This window comes from Homarus americanus, unplaced genomic scaffold (genome assembly GCF_018991925.1).
Source record: "Homarus americanus isolate GMGI-L3 unplaced genomic scaffold, GMGI_Hamer_2.0 scaffold31037, whole genome shotgun sequence".
NCBI classification, from domain to species: Eukaryota; Metazoa; Arthropoda; class Malacostraca; order Decapoda; family Nephropidae; genus Homarus; species Homarus americanus.
In genome coordinates, this window is record NW_024722227.1 from 25,294,285 (window position 1) to 25,318,471 (window position 24,187).

General features: G+C 44.3%; 1 protein-coding gene across 1 annotated transcript in view; it reads left to right on the top strand.

The window, feature by feature from the left end:
- Nucleotides 1-1,807: 1,807 nt before the first annotated feature.
- The window catches only part of LOC121862657 (small G protein signaling modulator 2-like), a 106,292-nt gene continuing 83,912 nt past the window's right edge, over nt 1,808-24,187 (top strand). Inside the window, exons 1-3 of the mRNA XM_042360977.1 lie at nt 1,808-1,877; nt 8,618-8,644; nt 8,898-9,060. Of these exons, the coding sequence (XP_042216911.1) occupies nt 1,808-1,877; nt 8,618-8,644; nt 8,898-9,060 (260 nt within the window). The remainder of the gene's footprint in view (nt 1,878-8,617; nt 8,645-8,897; nt 9,061-24,187) is intronic.

Sequence of the window (24,187 nt, forward strand, 5' to 3'; positions counted from 1 at the left end):
TGGTAGTGGTAGTGGTGGTGGTGGCGGTGGTAGTGGTGGTGGACAAAGAAATTACTATACGTACCTTGAAGAGAAGAACTGTTGTGGTGTACATCGTCTTTGTCACCAACTTCGCGATATTTTTGTGTTAAATAATGAAGTAGGTTTTTCCATCGTTATTTTTGTATTGATATTTTCGTCGTTTTTAATGGGTTCTATTCCTTTAGGTTTCTTTATTTGTGTTTTTCTTTCACCGTTTTTTTTAATGTTTTTTTAGCGTTTCTGTTTAGTAGTTTTTTCTTTTAATTTTTATATTGATGTGTTTGTCGTCATCAACATCATCACGTTATTATTCCAGTATCCAGCGAGCATTGTTAACTATTCTGCCACTAATGTTAACTTATATACTGTACTGAAGTCCCACACTCACGTTTATTATGCCTCGTATATTAATATTACCATACCAGCTGCAGCATCATTACCACACACACACACACATACACACACACACACATACACACACACATACACGACTACACCGCCCTCCAGGATTTATTGAACAGTCTCCAAAACTGGGCCACTAACAACCACGTCACCATTAACCATACCAAGACCATGGTTATGCACATCAACCTCTCCTCTGACCTTGTCCCACCTCCCTCCATTACTTAGGGCCCAACACACTCCAGGTTGTAGACTCCACTAAGCTCCTCGGCGTCACTATAGATAACAAACTAAATTGGAAAACACACTTCAGTACAGTTGTCAAATCCTCCAGCTTCCGTCTCCACCTCCTCCGCCGACTCAAGTTCCTCGGAGTTCCTGCACCCGAGCTCCTCAGTGTTTACTCAACATTCATACTTCCCAAGCTCACCTATGCTTCCCCTACCTGGTCTTCCTCCCTAAATGCCACACAACATAAACACCTTGAAAAAGTACAAAAGAGGGCATGCAAGATTATTCTCTCCCCTTCCTACTCCACATATCAAGAAGCGCTCAACACACTGACCCTCTCGGCTCTCTCTGACCATCACCACGACCTCATCTGCAAATTTAGTGAGAAGCTTCTGCACCATCCTCGACACCGGCTCCTACTACCACCCGAGATCCCTCGTCTACGAATTGTTGTTCGACACCACAACCGCATCCAGCCCATACGAGCACTTACTGATCGCTATAAGAACAGCCCAGTCCCAACCATTGTAAAAATTATCAACAACTCGTAATCAACCAGTGTATTCACTCCCAGTCAATCTTACCTTTTTGCACTGTCACTATGTTGAAATGCCCTGTAGTATGACCTTCTCCCCGCCTAGTTATTATATATCATATTTGTATCACTTATGTTACCTGTATATTATTTGTCAATCAAGTGACCCATTCCTCAATTACGTAACTGTATATTGTCAGCCTTCCTGCTGCCATGCTCTTTCAATAAACCGTTAATTATTATTATTATTATTTATTACACACACACACACATACACACACACACATACACACACACACACACACACACACACACACACACACACACACACCTCATTTATGGTTGTGAAAAGTTGTCATTTATTTATTTTTTCATCATCTTGATGTACAGTTTTTTGGGAGTCCTTCAAGACGTCAGCTGGTCGGCGCCATTGTTGTTTACAAATAATGACTGTAATGGAAATAATCTTTTAACGTCAGTTCTTGAATTTATTATTGATTGTGTACGTATTCGGTGTGTCTATCTGTCTGTCTGTTTGTCCTATCTATCTATCTATCTATCTACATATCTATCTGTCTATCTGGCTGCCTGTCTGTCTGTCGTCTTCACAGGTCCAACATGGCCGCCTGGTTGTATGATCACCATGGCAACTATTGTACTAACATGATCAGAGTATCGTGCTCGGAGGGTCAGTTAAGCTATTACATTTAAGAGCTTAAACTACGGCTTTTGGGGCTTCGAATATTCATACTTGAAGAGTCTAGGGTAGATTATCGTACTCTAGGGTAGATTATCGTACTCGAAGGTAGATTATCGTACTCTAAGGTAGATTATCGTACTCTAGGGTAGATTAACGTACTCGAAGGTAGATTATCGTACTCTAAGGTAGATTATCGTACTCTAAGGTAGATTATCGTACTCTCTAGGGTGAATTATCGTACTCTAGGAGTATTATCGTACTCGAAGGTAGATTATCGTACTCGAAGGTAGATTATCGTACTCAAGGGGTTACATTATTATACCCTAGGGCAGTGGTACTCAATTACTATATGTGAAGGTCAAGTTACACAAATTTTCTAGATGGTCAAGGTCTGGATGAGACTTCACTTAATATGAAACAATAACAAACTAATGAAGAGAACACATTTCAGTTTAACCTGAAGAAGGAAATTACCGTGTCCATAGGGTTAAATTTGTTCGTAATTAAATACATAAAATGAATAAATAAATAAATTAATGATAGTATTCAAGGAGTTTATGGCATCATACTGAAGAGGACGTTTTGCTTTGCTCAAGAGATTAAATTATCATCATCAATTAATAGGATTACCGTACTTTGGTTTCAATAATTTATCATCGTACATAAAAATCAAAATTATTATACTGAAAAGGTTAGAATAAATATCTTCCCAATTCGCCTTATGTTTTGATATCGTAACGTTATCGTCAGCCAAGAGAAGCGGTTAACGTTACCATAGGTGATCGTTATAGCGGTTAGGTTGAGGTAACGATAACTTATCATGGGATAATTGTCTTTAACTGCTTTAGTGGTTGTTAATGTTCCAGTATCGTGACTGTCTTCCCTCTACTGAAATGTGGAATTCAGTTCGTTCAAAGAAAGACAGTCTCTCTCTCTCTCTCTCTCTCTCTCTCTCACACACACACACACACACACACACACACACACACACACACACACACGTAAACGAGAACATATTCATGACAGTTCTGTTTTATTTGGTTCATTTTGCCAGGCCGTGACAGGAAAACTTTTAAACAAATTATTATTAAGAGAACTGAGTTTTGTGAAGGTATATATTGTATCCAATTACCAAGCAATCGGGCACAGACAGACAGACAGTATATGTGTGTCTGTGCGTGTGTGATTAAAAGAAAATAGAAGCTGGAGCCTTGCTGGTTGCCAAACTAGAACAAGTTGGGAAAGAGATCCTTGCTAAGACTGAGGAAGTAGCCGACAGAATGGAGGTGGTACTAAGAGGAGTTATGCTGAGGCATTAGCAGGACCACGGGGGGTGGCGGGGAGTAATGCAGGATCAGAACAGATTCTACAGCAGCTAGGGACTCTGAAGAAGTGTGTAGAAGAAATGATAATTAACGGACCTACTGTTAGGGGAGAGGAGGAACAACGGGAACGTTTCCAGCGCAGGAACAATGTAATAGTTTATGGGTCCCCTGAGAGCCAGGCGGAGGGAACTGAGAGTAAGATAACACACGATAAGATGCAGTTTGAGAATATTTGTACAGAGGTTCTGAAGATGCCATCAACCCCACAGGATGTGAGGAGGCTGGGACAAAGTGAGGGATAAGCCTCGCCCCCTCAGGATCACACAAGTGAGCGAGGAGGAGAATGGGAGGTTATTCGGCTGGCAAAAACTTAGCAGGAGCAAGGCATTTTGGGTGTATTCATTCACATAGATCCACGGTAATGCAGGGAAACAGCACAAGAAGCTCCTGCAGAAGCAAAAGGAGGAGGAGTCGAGGAGGAACGGGACGGGTGTACATGGGTTATATTCAGGGGGGTCGTGTAAGCGAGAGTGCCATCACAGGGCCAGGGCAGCGGTACACCCTCCACACTCTTTACCTCTTACCCACGAGGAAGCTTACTCCTCCCACCCAGGAGGAAGCGAGCGCCATGTAAACAATGGCATTTCTAACCACACCCTGCAAAATACAGTGTATTTAGCAAATGCTGCAGCTGCTGAGAATGAAGGGGGGCCGGAGTTACTACTAAGAGCAGAAACGTTACCGAGAACAAATTCTGGCTTGAATGTCATGTACACTAATACTGACACGTTCCTTGATAAGAGAGAGGAGTTTGAAACACTACTGAGTTGAAGAACTGTTGTACAAGAACAGGAGAATCGTCCCAGAGGAAGGTGAGTTCAGTATTGCTGGATATGATTCATTTACGAACCTTTCTCAAGAAACTTGCAAGAGGGGTGTGGTTATCTATGCTAGGCAAGACCTTAGAGCCAGCCAGGCGAGGGTACAGGGAGAGGATGTTTTTGAAGAATCCAAGTGGTGTAAAATTAAATTAAAGGGAGGGGACTTACTTATCGTCGGGTGTATCTACAGATCCCCAAACTGTAGCTTATTAAACCAAAGGAACTTAAGAGCCTTAATAGACAACGCAACGGTGACATCGAAAGGAGAAATGAGTTCACGTCAAATGACTTAAATAACCCTGCTACTCTTTTTGTAGAAACTCTGAGAGATAATTATCTGTTCCAACATGTTAGAGACCAGACACATTACAGAGGGGAGCAAACACCCAAGCCACTAGACCTCATCATAACAAACGAGGAGGGTATGGTGGCCAAACTGGAACACCTTGCCCCAGTTAGCACCAGTCACCATAGAGTGTTGTCATTCAGCTTTAACTGTTACCTAGTTCAAGATAACACCAGGCCAAGGTGCAAATATTACAAAGGAAATTACGACGGGATGAGGGAGGAGATGAGGGGTATCCACTGGCCTGACTCACCAAGGCATAAGAGCGCAGACACTACGCTGAATATCATAGCCGGTAAAGAGAACCATTTGATTGATAAATATATACATGTACACAAGACCGAACCCAGTGCCTCCAGGAAGACAAGGAGATCACTACACATGAACCATGAGGCGGTCAACAAAGTTAAGAAGAAAACCCAGAATTTCAAGGCATGGGTTAGGACAAACGATGAGCAGGACAGGAGGATGTATGCAAGAGCCAGAAACCAAGCAAAGTCAGAGTATAGAAGGACTGAAAATGAGTTCCAAATGCGGATTGCGAGCGAGGTCAAGTCAAACCTAAAGGCGTTTTACCGATATGCATAGTCGAAATTAAAACAGCGAGTAGGAGTATCAGACCTAAGGCTTGAAGATGGTAGTTACGCAGATTCTGACCAAAATAAGGCAGAGGTGTTGAACGTTTCTTTTCCTTGGGGTGTTCACAAGAGAGGATGCGAACAATCTTCCTGCGTTTGAGGACAGACGATTTGACACTGAACTGACCCACATTGTGTTCACAGAAGAGGGTATGAGAAATAAATTTTGAAAGCTAAAGATTCATAAGAGTCCCGGCCCTGACATGGTGCACCCCAGAGTGCTAAGAGAGTTGTGTAACGAGTTCGCTGAACCCCTGAAGATCCTGTTCTGTAGATGCCTGGATGAACAAAAGGTCCTCAGTGATTGGAAAATGGCTTATGTGCTTATGTGAGTCCTATCTTCAAGAAGGGCGACCGTCACTCCACGAATAATTATAGACTAGTGAGCCTAATCAGCATAGTGTGCAAAGTACAAGAGCATCGAAAGAGACACCATTATGGAACATCTACCACGAAACAACCTTGTAAAGGATTGCCAATACAGTTTTATGCCGGGACGATCCTGTTTCGCTCAATGACCCAAGGTGCTGGATGTGTGGACCCAAATTCTGGAACAGGGCGGCAATATTGACAATATACTGTATACCTAGATTTTGCCAAGGCTTTCGACAGCATACCCTATGAAAGGCTGAATATTAAACTGGAAGGGTACGGGATTCGGGGAAGTGTCCTAGCGTGGATCGGAGACTTTCTCCATGACCACAAGCAGTGTGTGGTGATTAATGGTACGAAATCCTCATGTGTACTCGTCACAAGGTGGGTACCACAGGACAGTGTATTGGGCCCGTTGTTGTTTGTCAGTTTCATTAATGATATGCCAGAAGCTATACTGTACACTCCACCATACAAATGTTTGCGGACGATGTCAAGTTATTCAGGGAAATTAAAAACCAATCAGACTGTGAAGAGCTGCAGAAAGATCCGTGAGCTTCAAGAATAGTCGAAGAAATGGCTGCTAAGATGTCACGATGGCAGAAAGGCGTATCATTTGTCCCAACAGGACGAAGAAACTGAATTAATTGAAACTGCGAAAATGACCGATGTGTGTATGTCGACAATGAACTGAAGTTCTTTGGCCATTTTGAGAAGAAGGTGACTCAAGTTAGGGACTGTCAGTTGATTGAAAATGTCCAAAGGAGGGCCACCAGGCTGGTGCTTGCACTTCGGCACCTCAGCTATCATTGAGATTAGAGCGCCTGCAACTGCCTAGCTTATACTACAGGCAGGCACGGGGTGACCTAATTGAGGTGTATAAACATCTCAAAGGGCACTAAGTCCAGTGTCCTTACCTGGGGCTGGTGGACGCTCGCCCCACAAGGGGTCATAGCTCAAGGTTGAAGAAGCCGCAAGTCCAGAAAACTGTGAGGGCAAACTTTTTCGGAGTGAGAGTTGTGAACTCTTGGAACAATCTGCCAGAGACTGTGGTGACGGCATCGAGTGTGAGCTCTTTCAAGACAAGACTTGACCAACACTGGAGCGGGTTCAGGTACATTCAGGAGCCGGTGCATGACCAGTACTTGCCAACAGTGTGCAACAGAGACGTAACCGATCGCCCAAGCGGCTAACGAGCTGATCAGTGGTGAAGAAGATAAAAGTAAAAAGTAAGTAAAGAGAGAGAGAGTGTGTGTGTGTGAATGTGTGTGAGAGAGAGATAGAGAGATTTCGAAACGTTAAAAATATCAACACAAACTATGAAAAGTAAAGGAATTTCGCGTCGCTCCACCCAAGTTAAAATTAAGTCCTCCAGCATTAAGCAGCCCCTTGAAGGTACTGGTGTGTGTGTGTGTGGAGGTGACGTCACACTGCTACTCTTTGTCTAGGTAATATTTCACTCTTTGGGTCAATACCTGAAGAATAACCCCCCCCAACTTATTACACCTTAAGATTATCCGTTCTAATGCTAACCTAACCACTAACCTAACCTGACCTGACCTGACCTGACCTGACCTGACCTGGAGTTATGTAGGCTAGTTAGGTATTAGCTACACTCCCGCCTCTCTGAAACGTGTAACAAGACACAAGCTCACCTTCCCTCACCCTCCCTCGTCCTCATGGTAGGTAAAGTGACCCGACCTGACCTGACCTAAGTGGTGAAATACGAGGTTAACAAGTAGTGGCATTCGTTCCCTGCTGTATATATCCACTACCTGCAGTAAGTGGTCGACCTAGTGTAAGGGGAGAAGTAGGAGGTGGTGGGGAGGGCGGTGAGGATGGGGAGGTAGGGGTGGTGGGGTTGGTGAGGTGGGGATGGTGGTGAGGGGGTAGGGTGGTGGTAATAATTCAGCAGCACCTGATACACTAGAGGGTGTGTCTCCAGGACCAGCTGATGGGCAGGGTTACACCTTTGTACTGTTATATACACCTGCCTGAATCACCAGTAATTTGCATCAATTTCGCTGAGTCGAGTTGTATTTTTTCTTGTGTGTGTGTGTGTGTGTGTGTGTGTGTGTGTGTGTGTGTGTGTGTGGTGTAAGAGACGTAGCAGTAAAATATTCTAATTTATCTCAGAGAATATTACTAGACCAGAGAGATTGCCACAACATAAAATAATTGAAGGAGGGTGAACAAAGTAAATAATTGATAATTGACGAGAATGAGAGAGACGGGGATAATTATCTCACCTCAATTACCCGGGAAAGTTATTATGAATAGTCTGGTTAACGATCACTAATGACCTAAAGCGTCGTTTGTGATGTACATGAATTAAGGCTAATTTTGATGACCCCGGAGCTGGTTGGGTTGTTAGATGGGTGGGTGGGTAGCAGGGTGGTGGTGTAGGGTGGTTGTGTAGTGTAGGTAGGTGGTAATTACTGAGAGTGGCAGATTATCTTATCAATGGCCACCCACCCTACCCTTGTGCTCTCTCTCTCTCTCTCCTCTGTTATTTTGTCTTGTTGGTATAAAATAATCAGCTGTTTTATCATTATATTTATGGTAGTCAGATATTATTTTTTTATGTTTGTGTTGATGAGAGAAGAGAGACTTGTGTTTTGTATGGTATATTAACAATCAACACTGACAATCACTAGTCCCTACCTACCTATACCTACACCTCCGTTCCTAGTTTTCATGGTTGCCCTTCGTGTAATAATGATTCCAGCACAAGGGCCACCTAGGCGGGAATTTGTTTAAGGTGTAGAAGCTGTCGCCAACACAACAACCACATCTTGAGTTAACGAGCTGCGTGACACAGTGTTTAAAGTGTAGAAGCTGTCGCCAACACCACAACCACACCCTAAGTTAACGAGATGCGTGACACAGTGTTTAAGGTGTAGAAGCTGTCGCCAACACCACAACCACAACCTGAGTTAACGAGTTGCGTGACCCAGTGTCAAGGAATAGTCTGAGAAGACCGGACAACTCGCCAACTGCACTCGCTAACCATTACCCCGGAACACGATCCGCAAGTCGATTAACATTCAGGTTCCCAATTACTGCTGGGTAGACAGAGGCAAATGGTATAAAGAAACTTGCCCATAGTTTCACCCTGCCTGGGGATCGAACGCGGGTAACTATTATATGTGTGTTCCTCCCGTAGGTGCTGTAGAGGCCTGCTTTGAGGAGAGTAACTAATATGTGTGTTCTTCCCGTAGGTGCTGTAGAGGCCTGCTTTTGGGAGGTAACTAATATGTGTGTGTTCCTCCCGTAGGTGCTGTAGAGGCCTGCTTTGAGGAGAGTAACTAATATATGTGTGTTCTTCTGTAGGTGCTGTAGAGGCCTGCTTTAGGAGAGTAACTAATATGTGTGTGTTCCTCCCGTAGGTGCTGTAGAGGCCTGCTTTGAGGAGAGTAACTAATATATGTGTGTTCTTCCCGTAGGTGCTGTAGAGGCCTGCTTGTCACACGGCCTCAAGCGACGCACACTTGGCCTGTTCAAGACCTCCTCCACCACGGCTCTCATACACAAGGTGGGCAAGTGCTTCGAACCTGCCTCCAATGTGTCCAAGATTGTCCAGGAGATAGAATCTTCTGATATTGGAAGGTGAGGTCACGTGTAAGCAACCTGGTGATGGTAGGTGGTAGTAGTGGTGATGGTAGGTGGTGGTAGTGATGTGGTAGTAATGGTAGGTGGTGAGTGTTAGTAGTGGTGGTGGTAGTAATGGTAGTGGAGAACGGTGGGAGTTAGTGGTTGGGTTGTTGGTAGCGATGGTACGTGATGAATGTAAGTGGTGAAATTAATGATGGTGTTAATGGTGATAGTAATAATGGTAGTAGTGGTGATGATAGTGGTAGGTGTTCATGGTGATAGTAGTGGTAGTGTAAGAGTGAGTCACATATACAGTATTTCACAGGTGAGCAACACTCTTACCTGTCCTGTGTCTAATTAATGAGTTTCTTCGCCATGGGACTCACTGATTTTGATGACCTTATGGGATGGAGGAGGGACTTGAGGAGCTACAGCAGGAGGGATCTACAGACGAAGGCCCTAAAGCTATTGAGGAGGTCAGGGCTAGAGTGGGAGGTAATGAGGAGGTCAGGGCTAGAGTGGGACGTAATGAGGAGGTCAGGGCTAGAGGGGAGGTAATGAGGAGGTCAGGCTAGAGGGAGGTAATGAGGAGGTCAGGGCTAGAGTGGGAGGTAATGAGGAGGTCAGGGGTAGAGGGAGGTAATGAGGAGGTCAGGGGCTAGAGTGGGAGGTAATGAGGAGGTCAGGGGTAGAGGGGAGGTAATGAGGAGGTCAGGGCTAGAGGGGAGGTAATGAGGAGGTTGGGGCTGAGGGAGGTAATGAGGAGGTCAGGGCTAGAGTGGGAGGTATGAGGAGGTCAGGGCTAGAGGGTGGTAATGAGGAGGTCAGCTAGAGGGGAGGTAATGAGGAGGTCAGGCTAGAGTGGGAGGTAATGAGGGCAGGGCTAGAGGAGGTTATGAGGAGGTCAGGGCTAGAGTGGTGGTAATGAGGAGGTCAGGGCTAGAGTGGGAGGTAATGAGGAGGTCAGGGCTAGAGTGGGAGGAATGAGGAGGTCAGGGCTAGAGGTGAGGAATGAGGAGGTCAGGGCTTGAGTGGGAGGTAATGAGGAGGTCAAGGATAGAGGGAGGAATGAGGAGGTCAGGGCTAGAGTGAGGTAATGAGGAGGTCAGGACTAGAGGGGAGGTAATGAGGAGGTCAGGCTAGAGTGGAGGTAATGAGGAGGTCAGCTAGAGGGGTGATAATGAGGAGGTCAGGGCTAGAGGGAGGTAATGAGGAGGTCAGAGCTAGAGTGGGAGGTAATGATGAGGTCAGGGAGAGTGGGTGGTAATGAGGAGGTCAACTAGAGTGGGAGGTAATGAGGTCAGGGATAGAGTGGGAGGTAATGAGGTCAGGGCTAGAGTGGGAGGTAATGAGGAGGTCAGGGCTAGAGTGGGAGGTAATGAGTGTGGCGAGGTTGGTGAAGCTAGGGAGGATATGATGAGGGGAAGGAGGAGTGCAGTGAGGGAGGGAGATAGGGTGGGGGGGGAGGATTATACTGAGGAAGGGAGCAGAAAGTACGGGAGGTGAAGGAGGCAGGGAGGCAAGAGAAACAAGCAGGACGGAGGGGCAGTGAAGCCTTCTGACGATGAGAGAGAGAGAGAGAGAGAGAGACTGACTGTGTAGGTTATCGACCAGGCTGGCGGGGACACATGGTCTATAGCCACTGTACTGTTGAGGGGAAGACGTCCAAAAACATAATCAGTATATTCTTCAGGGAGGCAGAGGCAGCTGGTGGTCTCAACTAGGTGGATGGAAACAAAAACAAAATCAAAATAATAATAACAAAACAATAATCGTGAAGCTTTATTTATAGGTTATATAAACGTCGAAAAAAAAAACTGGACTATTTTTATTTTATTTTTTTTTCATTGGCCTTTATATAAGCTAATTTATTTTACCCAATGTGATTTTTCTTGGTGTCTATAGGCCTACGTCTATACTGGATAGTCCGCCGTGTTGTTATCAATTTAATTACGCAGGGAAATTGCCCATTAGAGAATTACAGCGTTAATTGGAGGTGGGATAAATTATTCTATTATTCATGAGATAATTAGGATGATAATCATCTCTATAATTTGGATCTTTAATGTGTTAGATAATGATCCAGACAATGTTGTGGCTCTCTCTCTCTCTCTCTCTCTCTCTCTCTCTCTCTCTCCACACGACCTCCTCCTCTCCTTGCTTCTCAAAACTCCAACATCTCTCATTATTCCTTATGACTTTGTGAACATGAAATCTCCCAAACAATACTGAATGTGTGTTGATAATGTGAGAACAACATCTCGACGCAGTGTGGTATTTCCTGTCAACCCCGGAAGTCAACCCTTAACATGCTTCTCCACACACACACATAATAATGGTCGCCCCTCGTGTAATGAGGATGGCCGGCCCAAGGACTAGGTGTAAATTTGTTTAAGGTGTAGAAGCTGTCCTAACACAACAACAACATCCTGAGTTAACGAGCTGCATGACCCAGTGTCAAGGAATAGTCCAAGAAGACCGGACAACTCGCCAACTGCACTGGCTAACCATTACCCCGGAACACGATCCGCAAATCGATTAACATCCAGGTTCCCAATTACTGCTGGGTAGACAGAGGCAAATGGCGTAAAGAAACTTGCCCATAGTTTCACCCGCCTGGGATCGAACTCAGGTCCACTCACTTGCGAGGCAAGCATGCTGACCATTACACCACACACACACACCTTACACACACACACACACACACGTACACTACTACTACTTTTTTTTTTTCGTGGCCTCCAGCCTCCCCAATAGCCACACCTTCGCCACCATTTTACCTTAATATTAAATATCCTAATACATAAGTAGCTATCCTATCTGTGTTGAATTAGTTGAGCCGCAGATCTATGCATTCAGTGACTGTAGCCTCATAGTCAATATCTGCAGCAGTTGTCGGAATTGGGGTAGGCTCTCGTTCCCTGAGGCAGAAAAGCCGACCGAAGGAGAGAAAAGACAGTCGACATCTCATCCAGGCTGTAACATAACTTCTGGGCTGCTGCTTCTGTTCGGAGATCACCTCCATGAGTCTGGCGTAGAAACATCTTGCACTTGGTCCCATCCCACCAGAAGTTGTGAACACTAGAGGAGTGAAGCTGCCTTGATCAACATTTTGAATTCTCTCCCCATGTGCCCTTCTCTTGTCGTTCTCGTTCCTCCTATGTGCAGCATCGAGAGCTAGGTTACGGTGACATGCGGCCATGGGATCAAAAATCCTGATGTCGAAGAAAGCTCGCTGTCCCCGTGTCCAGAATCCTCGAGCACTGACGTCCACATGGGCTTCGTTAGATGTGTTTGAAGTCCTGTGTTGGAAGATCTCACCATCCAATGGAAGGAGGGTCGGTTCTACCATGACATGCCGGCGGATTTCCTTCAACATATTTGCTGTGAGGTCCCTTACCTCGTCATGCCTCATGCATATAAAGCCCCCTATCTTGCACACCATGGCGTGATCGCCATCATAGGAAGAGCCACACACGCATTGGGAGGGCAAACCTTCTACTGGCTGACCGTACCTTAGAGCAATGGCATCTGTAAATTCTTGTTTATTAAGACTGAAACCATTTGCCCTTATCGGTAACGTAGTTAACCAGTTCGAGGCGCCCACCTCCTGCGCTATAACTACTTTTTTTTCAAATTTTCTGGTACCTGCAGCAACAGTTGCTGCAACTTATCATTTTGGCAGTGCTGTCGATCTCTCGTAATGGACCTACGAATCTTATTTACTTCACTGGTATCCACCTCCCCTGTTGCTTTCTGGGCTATTGTGTGGTCCGTGAGGGCTGCCGTGAGCTTAAGTGAATTTTGATGTTCGGTGGCAGCAATCTCCTCTGGATTGGTTAGTCCCATCCCTCCCAGTCTTGATGGAAGTGCAAGAAGTGCTCTTTCTGCTGGGGTTAAGTCAGGGTGTTTCACTAATTTAGGAATGAAATTGACACTAATAACTTCTTCCAGAGGGTGGAGGAGGGGTCCTATATCAGGGATAGTACGCATCAGGTAATTCCAACGATGCTTGACTTCATGCGTGAATGCAGCAAAAGCCGCATGTGGCTCTGTGTTAGCAATCTCAGACAGAGCTTAGATTTCACTAACCCACTCATTCACCTTTCCCGCTACGTACTCGGTCTTGAAGTCCGTAGTGCCAATTACTGCGCCTAGATGTCTTTGGCCGTCCTTAGTTATTTTAACCTCACTTTCGCCAAAAACCTCCATTGCCCGTTCATAATGTTCTGGCTTCACGATGAGGAAGGACTTGCTGGCGTTTGGGTGGTACCCTATTTGTGGACCTCGTGATGTTACCAAGTCCCACCACTTTTTGATGTCCTCCACTTTTCCTGCTCCTGTAAGGTCATCAGCATACGCCACTTGTTTGACCCCAGTTGTTTCAAATTTTATTTCTTGTTGGAGCACTGATAGGCCAATTGCATACGTTGCCATTGCAACAGGGACCCCCTGTGTTGTTCCCTCGGTTTACTGTAAGATGGTATCACCTCTTAGAGCCTTGTTGTTTACTATATAGAGGTCTGATGGATTCCTATACGAATTTTCAACATACATTGCTGTCACTCGGAATCGAGAATAACGATCATTCAGCTATGATACAATGCTATGAGTTATTAAGGATATCAGCTAAGTTTATGAGCTCTGAGGTGACTAAAGAGGCTGATACTGGACTGGCAGGATCGTTCACAAATGTTGCACATGTGAGGGTTACATCTACTGCGGGAGTGGCGGTTGCAGCGCCTTTCCGGCGTTGGCGCTTGTCTGCCTCGGTTTGCACTCGGGCTGACTCGAATGTATTGACACTTTCTTGTGTGGTGCTCCTCCAAGCCTTACGGTGTGGAATAATCGTCTCCCAGGTGTGGGAGTCGATTTGGCACCTTTTCAGGTTTGTCTTAAGACTATCTTTATACCTTTTCAATTGCCCACCAGTGTTAAGTTTACTATTCGTTAAGTGACTGTAAAGTAGCTGCTTTGGCGGTCTACTGCCGTCCATGCGGGTAACATGGCCAGTCCAACGTAGTTGTTCATGGATAATGGTAGCCTCGATGCTCCTACAGCTGGTGTCAGCGAGAATACTGGCATTTGTTCTCTTGTCTTCCCAGCGAACTCGGAGGATGGAACGTAGACTACGTTGGTGAAAATTTTCAAATGCCTTGAGGTGCCTCCTGTATGTGCCCCATGTCTCACTGCCATATAGCAGGGTGGGACGGACCACTGTCCGATATACTGTACGAATAACTTTGTAGATAATTTCAGCTCCCTACAACTGAAAGACACTGGGACAGAGTCTGCCAAAGGCTTGAGATGCACATCTGATCCGATGTTGAATCTCGTAATCGATGTCCACAGTGTTGGACAGGTGGGAGCCGAGATACCGAGCGTGGATAACATTAGATTGGGTAGTACTGTTAAGCTGGATGGATACTGGAAGTGTGGCTGAACCTGGGGCAGCCTGAAAGAGAATGAGTCTTATTTACATTCACCTCAAGGCCAAAGTGTGCATACACTTCAGCTTAGGTGTTCAGGATCTCCTGTAGTTCACGTTCAGTGTGAGCGACAAGGGTGATATCGTCTGCATATTGAACTTCAGCAATGGAAGCTGCCGACACCTTTGTTCTTGCCTGGAGTCGTCTTATATTGAAAAGACCCTTCATCCGGTACTCGAAGTCCACCCCTCCAGCTAAATTGGTACTGGCATAAGTAAAGAAGTCATCCAAGAAAATGGAAGAGAGTTGGTGCCAGTACACACCCTTGATTTGTCCCCGTTTAGAAAGGGAAGAACTCAGACTGGATACCATTGAGGACACTGCCGTTCATGCCATCGTGAAGTTGCCTCACAATGGCGATAAAATTTTGTGGGCAGCCTAAACGGTTGAGGGTCCGCCAGAGGGCTTCCCTGTTGACCGAGTAGAAGGCCTTGGTTAAGGTGATGAAGGCCATGTATAGGTCACGACGCTGTTCTCTGCATTTTTTCTGTATCTGGCGGGCAGCAGAGATCATGTCAGTGGTGCCACGGAATGGTCTAAACTAAAGCCACATTGAGATTATGGGAGGAAGTTTTCCTCCTCAGGAAGAAGTCTGTTTAGGAGGAATCGGGCGATAATCTTGCCAGTTAGGGACAGCAGCGAGATCCCACGGTAGTTGCCACAGGCTGACCGGTCTCCCTTGTTCTTATAAATTTTGACAATGGAGGCGTCTTTAAGAGTTTGGGGGATTTCCTCCTTTTCCCATATATTCTCCAGGAGAGAGTGGAGACGGCTGGTAACCAGAGGTCCTCCTGCTTTATACACCTCGGTTGGGATTCCAGTTGAGGTGGGTCAGCTCTGGATGCTGAGGGACCTGCTTGGTAGTCTGGACATCCACATCAGTGTTTCGGTTGAGCAGCGAATGGTAGTGCTCTTTCCAGTGCTGAAGGATGCCTTCTTCGTCTTTAATAAGGGAGTTACCTGCAGAGGAGAAGATGAGGGCTGCACCCTGAGTGATTGGCCCATAAAATGTTTTAGTGAAATTGAAAAATTCGTGCATCTTGTGCTTATCTGCAAGTTCTTGTGTTTCACATGCTTTAATTTTAAATCAGTCGTTCTTTAGATTGCGAAGTTCACGTTGGGCCGCTGCTTTCTTCTTGTAGACGGTATCAGCCTTGGTCCAAGATTGAATTTTGTTCTGCCAGTCAGTTAAAGCCGCACGTTTATCATTGACTATCATTGACGAGTACATTGATTTCGGAGTAATTTTCATCAAACCATTCCTGGTGTATTCTTTCGACCTGGCCGAAGTTCTTTATGCAGGTTTTTGTCATGACAGTGTCGAGAATATCCCATTCGGAACTGGGATTTGGGTTGTTTATTGCCAGATTGTTTATCAGCCCATGCTCGAGCTGCTCTCTGAAAGCATGTACTACCGCTGGATCCTCCAGACGCTTTGTGTTAAAACCTCTTCTGGAGGCTTGTTGCCTTCGCCGTTTTGGGGCGACGTCAAGTGAGAACTTGGCTCTGACGAACCGATGATCAGTGTCACAGTGGTCTGAGCCACGCATGGCTCGGGTGATGAGGACAACTCGGCAATCTCTTTCTCTGACAATGATGTAGTCAATGATATGCCAGTGTTTGGATAATGGGTGTTACCACGAACTCTTGAACTTGTCTGCCTGCCTAAACAAGGAATTGGTGATAGTGAGGCTGTGTGCAGCACACTTGCTGATGAGGAGTAGGCCGTTGGGATTACACTTGCCTTGTCCATTTCTCCCTATGATTCCTTGCCAAATGTCAGCATCTCTGCCAGCTCTGGCATCGAAGTCACCTAGGAGACAACCTTATCTTCTCTGGGGATAGAGGTTAGCCCTCTGTCAAGGTCGGTGAAAAAGGCCTCCTTGATGTGATCCTCTGCTTCTAGTGTTGGGGCGTATGCACTGATGAAAAAGGCATGACGTGAGTGATTCAGTGTTACTCGTTGATCCCAACAGGCATTTCAGTTAACCTGTGTAGGATGCGTTGTCGGATGTTAAAGCCAACTCCATAAATGCAGTTTCTCTCTGCAGCAGCTTACCCTTCCAGAATAAGGTACAGCTCTTTTGCCACAAGGGCTGTTCTTCTTTCAGGATGCTCATTTGTGCCAGTATCCAGAAGGGTCCTGACATTCCATGCAGCGACCATAAGAGGTTGCATGGTTTGTTTTTATTTTAATCTGTGATTATGACTGTGTTTCCGACTACATATGGATGACCTTGCTGGGTGCGGTTGCCCAGTCAGGTTGGTTCTTTAGGCAGGCTATGTTTAGGGCACCTTTTCTAGCCCCCTCCCCATGTGGGGTGAGCAGACTGGCTCCTCGAAAGGGCTGCTCAGTCCTGCTCAGTTGCACAGACAGGACCAGATTGCACTGCTGCCTAGATCCCAGTGCATAAACGACCATCTTATCTGTGCCGCCCATGTGCAGAGTTGCGACTAGAGACTCCCGTCAGTCATCTCTGCCTGCCCCCGTCACCATAGGGCTTTTGGGGGTATAGGGAGGTTGATGATGATGAGTATGGTGAGCTGGATGATTTATGTGGTGAGGCAGGACGCAGGCTGCAACCACACATCTTGGCTCCCCCTTTCCTGATCCAGTGGTGCAAGTGTTGCAACGACTGGGGAGAGGGAGAGTTGCAATGGACTGCCGATAGCCCAGTTTGTTGTGTTTCGCCTTAGTAGCCTATCCATCAGGCATTGTCTTCGTCCACCGGTGTAGTCGTTGGGTTCCCATGGTGGTCACCTCTTCTGCATATACCGCCATTAGGGTCTTGTTGGAGCTCTGTAAGCATGTTTGCCTGATAGTACTTAATATTGGAAGAACAAATACTGACAATGTGTACAGCCTTAACAACATCAACCTAGAGAAGTCGACTTGTGAAAGAGACCTACGGGTACTTGTAAGCCCGGACCTACGGCCTAGAAAACAGTGCGTTAATGTTCGAAATAAGGCAAACAGAGTATTGGGTTTTATATCTAGAAGTGTAAGTAATAAGAGTGCAGAGGTCTTATTGCAACTATATCTTGCGCTAGTCAGGCCGCACCTCGATTATGCAGTTCAGTTCTGGTGCCCTTATTATAGAATGGATATCAATTCACTAGAGTCGGTGCAGCGAAGAATGACGAAAATGATTCCAGGACTTAGAAGCCTTCCATATCAGGATAGGTTAAAGAAACTTAACTTGCATTCCCTAGAAAGACGAAGAGTGCGGGGAGATATGATAGAAGTATTTAAGTGGGTAAAAGGAATCAATAAAGGGGATATAGATAAAGTTCTTATAATATCCGAGCAGGATAGGACTCGGAGCAACGGATTTAAGTTGGATAAGTTTAGGTTTAGGAGGGAGAGAGGAAGGAACTGGTTCACAAATAGGGTGGTGGACGAGTGGAACAAGCTTAGCAACTTTGTAGTAAGTGCGGGAACGCTGGAGAGTTTTAAAAGGAGGCTAGATAGATTCATGGATGATAGAGAGTGGGAGTAACTCTCGACAGTAGCTGCCATGCACAGGCCAACCAGCCTATTGCAGCCTCATTATTTTCTTACGTTCTTGTGTGTCGCCAGTGGCACGTGTCGCCAGTGTCATGTGTCGCCAGTGTCATGTGTCTCCAATGTCATGTTAGATTTGGTCAGGTTAGGTTAAGTTAGGTTAATTTAAGTCAGGTTAGGTGAGGGTAAGTTAGTTTTGACTAGGTTAGGTTAGACTAGGTCAGGTTAGGTTAGGTGCCAGCTAATAATGATAATACTTGTATTGTTACACTCCTCCTTTCCGCTGCTTACTAGTGTCTACCGCTGGTTACCAGTGGCCGGGTCATATACTGTATACAGAAGCATTAGATATATCACAAGTGTCGTCGAATTACCACTGGCTGTTCCGCCAGGCTCCAGTAATTTCCGATGGTCGCTCTCAGTGTACAGACAAAACTAAAGGCAGGTAAATTTCCACCAAATCACTAAAACAGACTTGTGAACTGTAGTCGCCTTTAATTATCAGTTAATCTTCACAAAACAGTTCACAGGGTATGTCTTCACAGCTGGACTTCTCACTTGGTGCACATACAGGCAGCACTACCACCAGTGTACAATTCCTTAGTCTTTTCATTCTATGTCTCTCCCAACAATTCCACAATAATTGTTCAACAATTATCTTCAGTAGTCACTGGGCTTGTACTTCACACTCGGGTCTGAAACGATCGACTGACTCCTGGCAGCCTGCTGCCACTTACTGTATATACCTCATCAGATAATCCTACAACATCCTAGCACCACCCAGGATGTACAAGTCGGAACAAAACACATCTTGGGAGCTCTAGAGCGTTCTATTCCCATCGAGGCTTACAATACGTTAATAAATCATTACCAAAATGATGCAATACATTCTAGAAAATTCTGGCATAGGTAATACATCAATAAATACACGAAAATCTCCCTAAACTTGCCAAAATAACTGCTGCTTGAACTAGAAAATAATCAAAGCACCTAGTTTACAAACATTATAATCCAAATTATGCTTCAGCATAACAATATAAACCCATGTTGTCATAGATTCAAATAATTACAACAACAAAACACAATAGTCACAAAAGTTTCAAAATTGTGACCTTTAATTATAACCTTTGCGACACACGAGACTGCAGGCTGTCTGGTGAACACACACGTCAAGGGTAACATTATACCTCAAGGATAACATTATATACCTCAAGGATAACATTATATACCTCAAGGATATTATATACCTCAAGGATAACATTATACTTCACGGATAACTTTATATACCTCAAGGATAATATTATATACTTCAAGGATAACAGGATAACCTGTAATAATATAATCTAACCTAGCCTAGTCTAATCTAACCTAACCTAACCTAACCTAACCTAGCCTAGTCTAATCCAACCTAGCCTAACCTAACCTAGCCTAGTCTAATCCAACCTAGCCTTCCTAATCTTACCTTTCCTAATCTTATATAACCTAATCTTACCTTATATAACTCAGTCTAATCTAACTTAACCTAGCCGATTCTAAACTAACCCATCTTAGTTCCAGTCTTACCCATCCTAGTCTAATCTAACCCAACTTAGTCTAATAGGTGGAAAGGCTTACCAACCCAACCTTATATGGTCCCACACGTAGGGGAAGAGGTTCGAGCAATTAAAATTTCAGCTTGAAAGAACATTTCCTGCAGGCGGGGTCTTCATGTGAGAGGGAAGGATGTTCTTTAAAACTCTGGGCGTTAATGGGAAACATAAGGCATTTTAAGATGCACGGAATAGCTAATGCGTTAGCTTTCCCGGACTGTCTTTATTAAATACGACATTTGTACCGCGTCTTGGGAATAACTATTGTACTAACAGTCTTCGGAAAACAATATAATTAGAACTGTTATTTGGACACAACACGGAAAGAAATAGTGAAGAAAATTTAAAGAAAAATATGGAAAGAAAGACAAAAAGGAAAAGAAAAGTCAATCAGTCAACAATAACCATGGCGGCTTAATCCACTGCCTACTGGTGCTCCACTGCCTACTGGTGCTCCACTGCCTACTGGTGCTCCACTGCCTACTGGTGCTCCACTGCCTACTGTGTGTTCCACTGCCTACTGTGTGTTCTCTCGTCTTGTGCTGTTTACAGGTGTTCCCATATAATATACAAGCAATACGACGAATTTCAGGTTCGTTATGTCTTAATTTTTACACTTAAAGAACTGTAATAAACTTTTCACCCTTATTTAAAGTATATTATGAATAATTATATTAAAGTTTTAATCATATTTGAGTAATTATCAATATTTTTACACCAAAGTCACCAACGGGTAATGAAATCGGACAGCGCCCATGTAAAAAATGGGCAGAGCCAAAACTAGTTTCAGCTAGGTGCAATTATTTTCAATTCTTTTACACCTTACACTTTGTTTTACTTTTACTCTTATCCTCTTCGCCACTGATCGGCTTGTTAGCCGCTTGGGCGATCGGTCACGTCTTTAGGTCCTATCCAATATACTGTACTACCCTATATAGAATTATTTTTATTATATCGCAGTTTTTTATTGCCTTACACGCCCTCAACTCTTCATTATTAATCAAAATATTCTCCATAAGCCGCCATGATCCGCTTATTTTCAGTGGGAGAAATTGCTGATTGGTTGTTAGCTATTTGAGCCGCTTGGGCGCTGCACAAGGCTAACGCCTGATCGAGGTGTTAGCTTTTCCCTCTGAATGTGTCATGAGCACAAGTCAAAAGCAGCATGTGCGCTTACAGAATAGCTAACGCGATAGTTAATCATTACATCGAAAACGCCTTACAATAAACGCCTATAATCTAGTACAGTAGTGCCCTCAATAGTTTTTTTAGTTTAACACATTTATTGGCAGAGCTTGTAGTACAGTTTGCCTATCCTGAGTAATTCAGTCAGGTCTTGACACTGAGGGTGGTATCACTTCTCACTGCCACGCAGGACAGAGGTTCATACACAGAGAAATACATCATATTCATTAACAGCTATAAATGTATATAGTTCAGATTCATGTGGGTAATGTCACTGTTCACTGCCATGCAGGACAGAGGTTCGTACACAAAGAAATACATCATGTTCATTAACAGCTATAAATGTATAGAGGTCAGATTCATATGGGTAATGTCACTGTTCACTGCCACGCAGGACAGAGGTTCATACACAGAGAAATACATCATATTCATTAACAGCTATAAATGTATATAGTTCAGATTCATGTGGGTAATGTCACTGTTCACTGCCATGCAGGACAGAGGTTCGTACACAATAACAGGGAATGACATAATTAAAATTTTAATTGCAGTACATTACTACAGTATGTTAGGATTTGCAATTGAATTAAATTATAATTGTTTGTCTTGCTAAATGTTATTACATTCACGTTAATACTGTAGTTAATGCTTTATTTGCAGTTACTATTTTTTCTTTAATAAAAAGATAAGAACGTTACTGAACAGCGAATGTGAGGCAATAGTCCATATAAGCAGATTTTAATGTAGATTGTAGAGATTAAATATGTGTATTGTACATCCTTTGCACAATGTACAGATAGACACCACTAACGTCTCCTGTACATACAGTATAAACGCACTGTTAACAATGGTGTTTTTTTTTTTTTTTTTTTTTTTTTTTTTTTTTTTTTTTTTTTTTTTATATCATCCTCTTCACCACTGATCGGCTCGTTAGCCGTTTGGGCGGTCGGTCGCGGGTCACATCTCTATTACGCACTGTTGGCAAGTACTGGGCATGCATTGGCTCCTGAATACAGTATATCGGAACCTGCTCCAGTGTTGGTCATATCTGGCCTTGAATGAACTCACACTAGGTGCTGTCACAACACACACTGGCAGGTTGTTCCAAGAGATCACAACTCTCACTCCCAAAAGTTTGCCCTCACAGTTTTTGGACAGTCAGGCTTCGGTAAATTTTCACTTGTTGCCACTATACGAAATCAAAGTTGAAACTATGTTTTTCAATGTTTTTTGATGTGTTATGAACAAATTTGACCTTCATATCTGGTGCAAATCAATGGTTACTGAGCTAAGCCCGCCCCTCCCATCTCAGAATCTAGAGATTTGCTATAAAAATCAAGGTTAACAGTGTTCAAAATACACCTAAAACCACCGGGAAAACAGTTTTGAATCTAACCTAACCTAACCTGGGGAGCTCCACAGTCGTTCGATGTTCCGGGTGTGTAACGTCATTTACAAAGATACATAATAAAAGGTTAATATCTCGTCTAAACGTGATTCTGCCAGAAACGTCATTGAAGAAAAATTTCCTTGAATTGTCAAAATTTCCGATTACAATTATAAAATTCACGTGATTCGTTTAGTGGTAGCAAGTGAAAGGTAAATTTTTATACACAATCATGTTATGCTGAGGCATAATTTGGCATAATGTTTGTAAACTAGGCGCTTTGATTATTTTCTGTCCCAAGCAGCAGTTATTTTGGCAAGTTTGGGGAGATTTTCGTATATATATTGATGTATTACCTATGTAAGAATATTCAAGAATGTATGGCATCATTTTTGTTATGGTTTACTTCTTATCGTGAACCTCGACCAGAGTAGAACATTCTACAGTAGAACCTCCCAGGCGTCTCTGCTCCCGAGGTACTACGTGAACCTGACGATGGTGACCTGTGACCAGGGGAAGGTCGTAAGACTGTACCCAGTCACATGCCCTTCGCGCAAGCAACTAAACCTCCTTGTCCTGAGGAAGTTTTTTGGCTCCTCAGGAATCAGGGGGGTGACAAGGGTCGTCCGCAGAGACAGTGGTGGGCTTATCGTCACCTTCGCTGAATGGGGACAGGCCCAGCAAATAGCCAACATAACAGAAATTAACGGGATCCAGATACTAGTGGAAGCTCGCACAGAGGACAACTTGGTGTTGGGAGTCATCTCCCACACCGAGACAGAACACCTTGAAAAAGAACTGGCTGAAGAACTGGTTAGCTACCTCACGAAGCTACCAAGCACCGTTTTGCTGGGATGGGAGAACATCTCAGTAAGACCGTATGAAAGAAGACCAACACGATGTTATAAATGCCAGAGGTACGGCCATCTGGCGGGGAAGTGTCGAGCTCGGGAGATCTGTTGCTGGTGCGGAACACCCGGGCACCAGGACACCAACTGCTCGGCGGCCACCAAGAAGTGCGCAGCTTGTGGTGGCCCTCACTCCTCCTCCGACCGGGAGTATCCCAAGTGGAGGGAGGAGTGCAGGGTGGCTAAGCTGCGAAGCAAGAAAAACTGAGCTACAGGGAGGCTCTCCTTGTAGTGAAGACCGAAGAAAAGAAGAATCAAGACCCCCAACAAGACCACAGAAAAGAAAAATCAAGAACCCAAGAAGACCACAGAAAAGAAGCCTGAATTAAACAAGATCGAAAAAAAGGATTTTGTAACATTAAAATCATTAACGTTTTTAGACTTTTACGAGAATATACCAAAACAAGACCAAGAAGAAGAATGGAAATTGAAAAGCAAAAAGAACAAAAGGAAGAGCTCCAATGAAACCGACTCGGGGAAAAAACAGCTTCGGCCGAAATAGCCTGAAGGCGAAGTGGCCGGTAATCTCCAAACAAGCCAAGCCAAGCCAAGCTGACTCAGTCAGTCAACCGTTTCAGCTCAGAGTGTTAAGTACAAGTCTAGTCGGATAACTGAAGATAATTGTTGTGCAAGTGATGTTCAATTGTTGGAAGTAAAATAAAAGTGAAAAGAATAAGGAATTGTACACTGGTAGTGTGCTGACTATATATTCGGAGTGAGAAGTCCAGCTATGAAGACATAACCCTGTGAACAGTGTTGTGAAGAATTACTGTTTATTAAAGAAGACTACAGTGAACAAGTGTGTTTCTGTGACCTGGTGGAAATCTACCTGCCTGTTGTGTGTCTGTACACTGATATCGATCGTCGGAAAATTACCGGAGACTGGCGGGTCAGCCAGTGGTAATTCAACGACACTTGATATATCTACTGCTTCTGTACATACGACTCGAGCCGCTGGTAATGGTGGTGGAAGGTGGGTAAGTGATGAAAGGAAGGTTGTAACAAAAAAAAACATATCTCGCTTATATGTAATTTGCGTCAGAAATGCCATTGAAGAAAATTGTCAAAACTACTGATTG